The sequence below is a fragment of the Xiphophorus hellerii genome, chromosome 18, assembly GCF_003331165.1.
Source record: "Xiphophorus hellerii strain 12219 chromosome 18, Xiphophorus_hellerii-4.1, whole genome shotgun sequence".
Taxonomy (NCBI): domain Eukaryota; kingdom Metazoa; phylum Chordata; class Actinopteri; order Cyprinodontiformes; family Poeciliidae; genus Xiphophorus; species Xiphophorus hellerii.
The window spans coordinates 19,992,416-20,002,569 of record NC_045689.1 but is presented as its reverse complement, the minus strand read 5'-3'; the positions used below and the strand labels follow the sequence as shown (position 1 = coordinate 20,002,569).

Below are 10,154 nucleotides of genomic sequence, written 5' to 3'. Positions count from 1 at the left end.
AGAAGAAGAGCATGGGTTAACGTGAGGCTGCAGAGTTTGTTTGTTGGTGGGGGAGGAGGACAGGACTAAACGGCAGGAGAAGAGGAGGCGGAGGGATTTTCTCTGTGGATACTCACATGATGGGTGGGCTCTACCAGTGAGGCGGTACGTAGCTGTAACCGGGGGTCCCTTGGGGCCTGTAGGTTGGCACAGTAACTGGGTGTGCTCCGATTGGTGGGTGCTGGGGTGTTGTCAGCAGAGTCCCTGCACACATTTAACACCAGCATTAATGTGAAAGAAGCTCCTCTCTCATACACGGCTTTAGAAAAGTACTGAAACCCTGCTAACTTTTATGTCACGTTACAACCACAACTTCAGTATACTTTATTGAAAACCACAAATGCTCTCGAAAGCAGGGCTAGGTTAGAAACTATAAAAAGCACAAAAAAGCCTGCATCTAAGGCGACAGGCCAGGTATGGAGAGCACAACTCAGAGAAGCAGTCAATACGCCCACGCTCACTCTGGAGGAGCTGCAGAGAGACACAGCTCAGCTGGGAGAATCCGTTAATGACAACTACTTGTTGTGCCTTCCACAAATTTGGTATTAATGTACGAGAACCGTCGTTGGAAAAAAAAAAAGCCATAGCATGTCTTGTTAAAGTTCGCACACACTGAAACACACATTCTAACCTGCAGCCACGACAGCTCACAATGTGAAGTCTGAATACAAACATAAGCATATGCTCGCTTTCTGGTGAACAATTTCTGTTTTACTTAGCAGTATTTTCCTGAATTCAAATGTTTTGTAATAAATGACCACTCTGACCAGGTCCAGATAAAAAAACGGAATGCAATTCTGAAATGGAAACTTTTAAATACTTTTCAGCAGCCCACATCATACTCCCAATTATATTTTTTCTAATAGAAAACTAAATCTTTAATCTTTAGATTTTATTGGGATACAATTAGAAACATGCACTACCTTGAGTTGTTTCATCACATAAAAACTCAATAGAAAACTTTAAAGTTTGTGGTTGCAAAGTGAATGTGGAAGAAGCATAAGGGAGATTAATGGTTTTACAAGGAATAGTAGTTGACAGTTGCAGGGTCTCACTTTGTACACATTCCGGAGAGAGTATTGGTTCTACCTGCGCTCATGGCCATGGTTGTCCCGGCTACCATCCCCATGGTAGGCATGCCGTTGTTACGAGGGGCAGGAACAGGGACTGGGGCAGGGTAGAGGGCTGTGGAGGGGATGCTGTTGGGCTGCACCACAGTGGTGTGATGGATCACATGTGGCTGGGCAGCGTACACTGGTTGGGTGTAGTATGCTCCCTGTCAAAGAAAACAAGTAAAAAGAGCTCTTAGTGATGCTAGCGATGGGGGCATGCCACATGTACAGCGTGGAAGAATTATAACTAAACATTAAATAAATATTCATGTAATGTGAAGACTAGAGCATGACGAAAGTGATATGAACAGAGATAAACGGCTGAATAAATCCAATCGCATTTAAAGAACACATTCTGCAAATCCCTAAAACAAGAAAAACGAATCAGGAGAGGCTTTAAATCTCCTCTAACAATTTGTTTTAACATCAAGATTTGCAAAAAGTCTCATTTCCAAGCTATTGCACAGATTGCACGCCATTTGGTCGCAAGTTTGCCAAAAATGATTCAACAAATAGTTTTTTAATAGCCAGAGAAACGACGTTGCCAGCAAGGAAAAACAAACGTTAAATGGTGGAGACAGCCAAACAGGTGGGCCAGCAAACACAGAGACATTTCCAATGCAATGTCATCCGTGATGTCCTTACCTGTGCGTAAATGTTCTGCTGAGGGTAGGCACTGCGGATGGGGTACATAGCTGTGGGGTATGGGGTGGGAGTGGGGGTGTAGGGAGGCGGTGCTCCATTTGACTGAGTGGGGGGCACTTTGTATGGGGTTCCCGCTGGGGTGTATCCTGCAAATATCCAGAAAACAGCTTAAATTAATCAAACAAATGCTAAGTAGTTCAAAATTTTATGTATAAATAGACTTTTGATTATTAAAATAAGTTAGGAGAATTCTACAAAAACTAAAATGAAAATACAAAACTCAAGCAACTAAAAGCAATTTATACAAGTGTATCAAATTCTGTTTTCATTTCCATCTTTTCTAGGGGAAAACCTGGAAATGTGAAACATCGTGAGATCTTTGAGAGGATCTTGTAAACAAAGTTAACACGTGTGGCGCCTAAAAGTTATTTCGAGTTTTGAGCTGAATATTTCTGCTTCTATTTTTTCCTTCTCAGTGGAGTCGGAAGCATTTTTCCAGATAAAAACAGCAGCCAACTGCTTCTTCAATCTAAGCTGATAAGAGCAATAAAACCTAAAGCAGTAACTGCTGATAAGATGCTGAAACCCTCAGAGGGAGCTAAAAATGGAAGTGCAGAGTCAGATAATTATACCAGGCTTTTCACTATGAGCCGAGCGTGAATAAGAAATAGCTCCTGAAATGAGCCATTGTTGCCGATCAGACGCTGCTATAAATCCATTATGTCAAAATAAGTTAAGAAAAAGAAATGTCAAAAGTAAAAAAAAAAGTCAAATATTAAACAGATTTTCCCCAAGAAACTTTGAAAGAGATGTGTCTCAAGACCATGAATGATATCAATAATTAATATTTGCATTTCCTGTAAAGACCACCAGATGGGGACTGTTCGTATTTAAAGAAGAGTACAGCCTCACAATCAGCAGAGAAAAACCCATCTATCCTGAAAAAATAAATCAGATTTAGCAGGCTTAAACTGGAGCTTTGAATCAAAGCCTTCTTTTAGTGTGCAGAGAAAAGAAGAAAGAAGCTGTGTAAGCAGTGACTATGGGCTAAATTTAAGACATCACTTTGATTGTAGGGAAACATGGTAGGCATTAAATAATTTAACAGAGAATCCTCACTTCACAAAGATTACATCACTCTTTGAAAGATGGTATTAGTCTCATTGGGCTGTGTTCTTATGTAGACTGCTCTGAGGGGGTGCAGTACCTCTGAGCAGCCACAGGATGGAGCCTGAAGGTCAAACATGCTACTAGCTAGCTGCTGCATAGCTTTTGAGAAGCCCTTCTCTTACACAAGGACAAGGGAACAAAGAGATGCTGGAGCTGTTCTCGCTACCGGTGATTGTATGCTGGAGCGTGTGTGTGTGTGTGTCTGTGTGTGTGTGGGGGGTGTGGGGGTGTGTGTGCATGCTTTCACGGTCAATCTCTGATCTGATGTCCACGCAGGGCATTAAGAGACCATGGTATGAGACAGACGCACAAAAGAAGCGCAGACAGAAAAAAAAACTGTCCGTCAATGGTCTCGATGAATAACGACCGAGACGTGTTTTTAATCAGACCACAACTGGTTTTATCTAGCGATTCATTCATGTTGAGGAGAAAAGAAAATGAACTATTTTAATCCCCTCATGAATCAAGCCCAGCAGAAAGGAGTCGGCAATCAGACAACACAGCCACAACAGAAAGGCTCAGGTTTCTGTGAGAACAAAAGCAGATCTGATGTTTTGCTCGACTTCCAAAAGATGAGCCTAAGCTCAGGCAGAGGAAAAGAGGAGGCAGCTTCAGAAGGAGCAAAGGAGGAGTCTATAAAACCTGCTCCTTCCTTTGTTACAAACCAAATCCAAGAGGACAGGAAAACACCGAAACACTGAAGGGAAAACACTGATTTCGTCTTGCTAATAGAATTCAGTTTTGGTAAATTTATCAAGTCATTGAGGGACATTCATTACTTATAAGATATGAATATAAATCACTGACCCTTTGCTCTGTTCTCTCTCTCTCTCTCCGTCACCCCCTAATGCTCACATAATTGGGTCTGCTCAGTAATGGAAAAAAAATAATAACAACCAGACTTCTTGTCATTAAAATCCTTACTTTTTATGATTACTAATAGAGTCTGGAAATGAACAGCATATTGTATTTAAATGATTATTTTCTAACATCTATGTTTTAACAATGAAGCCATTTGGGTTTTTTGTTTTTAGAAACCCAAGAGTCAAATCGCATTGTATATAAATACCATTTGAACAGGGTAATGTCAATAAAAAGTTAATTGATTTCAGGAACGTTATTCATTTTACACACAGAGGGATTTATTGAAAGCTCTTATTTATGTTAATTTTGGTTATTAAGACTTACAGTAAATAACCCACATATCAGTTTCTTAAAATATATGAATATTGCAATGAGACAAAAAAATTTTAACAAAGAAATGCTATACCACAGCTTATATCGCTGGCATTTCAGTCACCTCCCAGCTTCATTTCCTCTGAAGTTTATATTTTCTGTTACGTTACAATTGCACTAACATTAAATTTTTTTCCATCGTTCGCATTTAAATACATTGATGTAATGAGCCAACCTTACTTGAGAGGTAAAATTAAAAGAAAGGTCAGACATCTGCTTCAAGGTCTAACTGGATATGGGGATTGAAAGAGTAATGCTGTAATCAAAGCCTTGGAGAGATTTTAAACGGTAAAGTTAAAATATTTCGGTGTTTATGATCTGAGACTCAGATTGAAACAATTACAACTGCCCAGAGTTGTTGATCATTTATCCACCTGAAGGTTTAATGGAGCAGGCCCGCAGCTGCTTAATGTGAGGGTGTGCTTATTCTTCCAACGTTACTCATCTCTTTTAATAATTAAAGATCTGTAGATTATTCCGAACCTCTGAGTTAGGAGGTTCCCTGTTCTTAAAGGGGCAACGAAATATGTTTTCCAGGCACATGTCATTTTAAAGCATAATCATTTGTAATAAAAATCTTATGTATATCAAATATGACTAAAAAGAAATTTTACTTCCTGATTTAACGCCTTGAAATTGGGCCTCATGCCTCTTTAAAAACTTCTGTTCTTTCTGAAACTCCACCTTCAGGAAGTCATCATAATAGTGCTCATCTATTAACCCTTTAATAACTCCTTTTTTTTTTACCAGCATTGCACTGAGAAGTAGCTCCTATAATGATGCACAGTTCTGCCAGCTGTTTTCCAATTGCTGCTGGCTACTCTGGAGGAGCTGAGCAGTGGAGAAGCAGGCCATGGAGTCTATGATATAAACAGTGTTTGATAAGGTAACTGACTGATTAAGAATCGTCTTAATCGTGACGTGCAAGTTTATTCTGTTTTACCTGCGTTTTACTTTTTCTCTTTCCACTAGTCAATGTAAAATACAGCTAAGAACGTGTTAAATGTCAGTTTTCTCAAAAGGTAAATGCTAGCCCAAGGTAATTACTGAGGCTTAAGGCAACTTCAGAGCGACCGCATTCCTATAATAGCTGCCCTGTTTAACAACAGTTAATATTGTTATAAATGGACTTAAGAGAGAGAGTTTAAAATAACTTCTTTATGTCAGTTTATGTTGCCATCTTGGTATCCCAAAATACCAAATTAGATCCATCGCAAACAGTCACTGTGGTGACGATCAGTAAACTAAGAATCAATAGTTCAAAAGTTTAATAATTCAGGAAATTATTAAACATTAATTTCTCAAAATAATGTTTTCTCTTCACTATAGTTGTGCATTGTAACATGGTTGGTTGAACACATGTCCAAATGATGTTATCAACTTAGTCTTAAACTAATTTTAATTAGTTTAGAGTTAATTTGGCCTCATTTTCAAAAATCTCCAATACAAACCTTGGTCTTCAAGCATGGATATTCATATTGAACTGCGGTATTTCTATATAATTTTGAGTCACTTCATGTTTCATTCTTACATGTTTTTGGTGATGCTGTATGAAGAACCCACAGTATATTATTGCGCAAACTAATCTGAATTTGTTGAGAATTATTTTGTTCTCATTTCCAAATTCAAGGTTCTTAAAGAGAAGAGGAGTCAGACATGGCTATGATGCAAAGTGAAACTTCTAAATTATTTTAAGATATACAGCATTTTCATCACAACTGAAGGTAACAGTTGACAGCGTGATTTTACAGCACAATAATAACAACCCTTTAATTCTAATGTTAAGTTATTTTTGCTGGTAATCTTGTATATTAGAGATAAGTTATTTGTTTTTTCCCCCCATGAATTTATAGTGTACTCCAGTTCAAAAATAAGTCAAATAAATTGTCAGTACTGTGCTTATCTCTCCATCTATTATTTCGATACCTAAACCTCATCAAGCAGGACTGCATAGACAATAACAGTCTAAACTATTTGGCTGTTATTTTTTTTCTGATGCTCAGGTGGTGCCTCAACTTGGCAATTTTGATCTAAATTACTGGTTTTGTTAATAATTACCCTCAACTATTGTTTAGTGATTCACAGCCAAGTCAGACCCATTGTTGCACAACACCCACCATGTTTGCCCATTGGGTGGTAAGTTGTTCTCGGAAACATTTTGAATAAACCAGAAGCACAGTAAGATGCTGTGTAAAGACTGATTAAAGGCACTGAAGGAAACCTGCAGGTTTGCTTGTTATTTCAGTCTAGCATCAACAGGTGCAAACGGCAAACAAGTCTAAATTTACTTTATTAACTAAAGTAATTTGTTGAATGCGACTGATGATTTCTCAGTTTGAAGTAAAGCTGTCAGGAAAATGTGCAGTTGCAATACTATTAAGTATTGCCATGACAAATGTAATCAGATATATTGTGCAGCTAGCTTTAAATATAGCCATCAAAATCTTCTAAATGCTCATGAGAATAACTACATAATGTTTCATTCCAGTAAGTGAAAGTATCCTTTTTACGATCCTTGTGATTTAAATTTAAAACTTGAATGAAGTTTACAAAAAATACTTTGAGTGATACAGTTATTGTCAAATTACATTTTCCTTAAAGCAAATACAACAGTCAGCTTAAGTGGACGTTTTGACACTGGCATGCAAGCCTTCTTGCAGTATTAATTAAGTTTCGTAATAATTACTTATGACATTTGGACAAAATGTTAGAATCTGTGTTACAAACTTTCCCATTTTTCTCTACTTTCAACTAGTTAGAAACTAGTAGATAATGAACAAGTATGTTATTCTTAATTTCTCTAAACATGTAATGAATCTGTTCCAGCTGAACTAGGGATTATAATAATAAAAAAATGTTAACAAAAGAGGCAACAAATTGACAAAAAAAACATTAGAATGTAACAAGCTTCCCAAACAGCCTGTTCTGGTTTTATTCCTTTTTAAACCAGAGAAAAATAAATTTTCCCTCTAACCCCACCTCATCAAAACCCGTTTATTGGATTTTTTTTTCTGCAGAAAACTCCTTTAACATGTCTTTAACAAAAGCAATGAAAGCTGACAGATTTATTATCTCTTTGTAGAACAGTGAGAGTTCAAGCTCACCTGGTGGATACCCAGGACTGCCTGTTTGATAGAGGTTCGGAGTGTAGGTGGGAGCTGTGGCTGGATACCCTCCTGGATAGGCTGAGAGAGGAAGAACACAGGTGGAAAAGAAAATGTTACAAAATCGAGTGTACAACAAAGTATTTAGCTTGAAGCAGGATGTGCACAGATGGCAGTCATTAAAAAAAAAAAAATCTAAAACGTCTGCAACAATAACACAGTCGGCTGAATGTGTCTAACATTCACCGATTAGGCAGACAAGGCACACCTGCCAATATGCTGTGGGAGGAGATAAATTCAGAAACATTAGCCGTGCATAAGGATGCACGTGAGGGGGGTAGACACACACTGCTGTGCGTCATAAATCACATGTCGGGCGAAGCAACAAAGATCCGACCTGATCTGGGATATAATGTGAAGCTACGGAAAGATACCAAGAAGCAACGACAGGAAGCAAAACAAGCAAGCTTCAAAATACAGTAGAATTCTAATTATATTATGCAGATTATTTGTGTTGCTTTAGAATCAACAGAATCTAAGATAGTTTTTAAAACATTTCTCTGATTAAAGGGCATTAAACAGTTAACTAAATCAGACTATTTTATTAGAACTAAAACTGACCTGGACTGCATGTAACTTGACTGGATTGTGTTGGAATGAACTGGACTGGTCTGGGGTCTTATAGGAGCTCATTTATGTAAAATTTGACTATGGGTCTCACAGATCTAGCGGATCAATTTGTCTTGTACACAATGCATTGGGATGTCTTTTAAACAGGTTTCCTAGAAATTTGTACAAACCCACAAGGTGCAAAAACTCAAAAAATGTCTTAACTAAATTTTTACTGTATTTTTACTTTATGATTTAAACTTAAATTGAAAAAGGTGTAATAAATGTGTTGTAACATTTTAAAATGTATCCGGTTTTGATAGATATAATCATGAACAACCATTGATACTAATATTTAGCATTCGTTAACTGGTTGTTTGGTTGGTTGATCCATTGAAGGAAGCATTAATTCTATCAATCAATCGAACTTTATTTGCATAGCACATTTCAGCAGCAAGGCATTTCAAAGTGCCTTACATCATAAAAACACAAAGTCATGCAACAAAGAATCTAACAAAATTTGTTGTGTATGTTGAAATGTTTTGTGATTAGTATAATTACTGGCAAATTAATTCTCATCTACAGCCTTAGAGCATTGGACTGGAAAACCATTTGCTAGTTTTTGCCCCAATCTCAGAAATTTTCTACATTTTGAGGAATCACCACAGTTAATGCCAAATATATTCCTTGGGAGTTGTGACACTTTGTTGATTCCAACTCGGTTGTGACTTTTAGCTGGGCCAGAGAAGAGAATCAGTTTTGTAAAGAACTAAAGTTGAGCTCATGAGGATCAACAACCAATCAAAATGTTGAGTGCCATGTTTAAAACTCACAGGGTTTCCATCAGTTCAACTCTGTCCAATTAAAAAGACAAAACTACTAGACTATGACATTAACAAAATGCAGCAGAATAACATGAGCTCAATTTGGATATTATTCGCCACATACTACTATATAGGTAAATTTCTCTACAGCAAAAAGCTGCACCGACAAGTGCCGTTTCCAAATCCATTTAGTAAAACTTTCTATATTTTATCATCACCAGGTGCTTTAAATAATTCCAGTATGGCTGGACATCACAGGTCAGCGCTTCAGCTTTCAATCAGACCGTTTAATACAACATTAGTAAGCTAAGGTGGAGATATTAAGGTTCTTGTAGGGAAACTGAAACAAGTCTTGTGATTTGTGTAGTCACAGTGTGCCTGTGGTTCTCTACAGAAACTCAACATATGCTCATTGTAGAGCCTTTTTCTGTAATGTCCAGTTTTGTTTTACAGAGCCAGTGAAGAACAAACTAGCAATCAGTGAAGCAACTTTGGTGAAAAAACCCTGAAGGAGCGAAGAGAAGAGGCAACAGATGTCCCCTTAACTAATTTTATAAAGAGGTTAAGAAACAAAAATAAAAAGTATCTGAAGAGGCTCCCACTCAAACTGGAAAAAGCTTAAAGGAAACCCTGTAACATGACTGATCACAGATTGAAATCATAAAGCAAAGGCAACACCTTAATTGTGCGTGAACTGTTAAATAAATAGTGGAAAAACTTCATTACATTAAAATAAAGTTTGCCAAAAAGAAGGGAAAAAAGCTTTACATTGCAACCCACTTCAATCAACTTTTATTCTTTTCACAATAATTAAAACCAGATCCTTAGGATCGTAGAGGAAAACTCAATGAAACACCAGGCGGTTTTGATGACCTAGTTAAAAGCCAGAACTCCTCAATCTCACAGAATTTAACTCGTGGCGTCTTTAGAGGTTTGGTGAAGACCTAAGTAAATAGTTCAGAGGGATGGTTTAATATGTGCAGCGATGCCTACCAAGGCTTAGGAAATGGAAAACAGTCTGCTTTTGTATCTTGTTCTATTGTATTCAATTTTCTGCCTGAATGGTCTGAGTGAAGGCCTGAGCTAGTCTCTATGTGTACAAAGGGAATGAATATTTGAGTCAATAACACCAAGATTACGGGTTTAGAGAAACCTTGGAATGTGAAAATGTAATTCTGCTAGAAGACCAATGTAAAAAATAATGTGAATTATTTGTCCTTTATATTTTGGCAATTTCCCTTTTAAACAGGTAATAGAGGGACATAAAAGTCTTTCTAAAAGTACTGCTTAACATGCCGTTTGATTTCATTAATTATTAATGGAAAAATACTTGAAGTAGTGGTCATAAACGACAACTTTGTAATATTTATTTAATCAAGGATGGGCTGCTGGGGGAATCTGACCAGCCAACATAT

At 37.3% G+C, this 10,154-nt stretch overlaps 1 protein-coding gene across 3 annotated transcripts in view; it reads right to left on the bottom strand.

Annotated features, from left to right (window-relative positions):
- fam168a (family with sequence similarity 168 member A) overlaps positions 1 to 10,154 on the bottom strand; it is a 34,230-nt gene that overhangs the window by 5,446 nt on the left and 18,630 nt on the right. For all 3 annotated transcript variants that reach the window (XM_032590753.1, XM_032590752.1, XM_032590754.1), the window contains 4 exons: positions 7,307 to 7,387; positions 1,797 to 1,942; positions 1,129 to 1,315; positions 117 to 243 (listed from right to left, as the gene is read on the bottom strand). In XM_032590753.1, coding sequence (XP_032446644.1) covers positions 131 to 243; positions 1,129 to 1,315; positions 1,797 to 1,942; positions 7,307 to 7,387 — 527 coding nt within the window. In that variant the 3' untranslated portion in view covers positions 117 to 130. The remainder of the gene's footprint in view (positions 1 to 116; positions 244 to 1,128; positions 1,316 to 1,796; positions 1,943 to 7,306; positions 7,388 to 10,154) is intronic.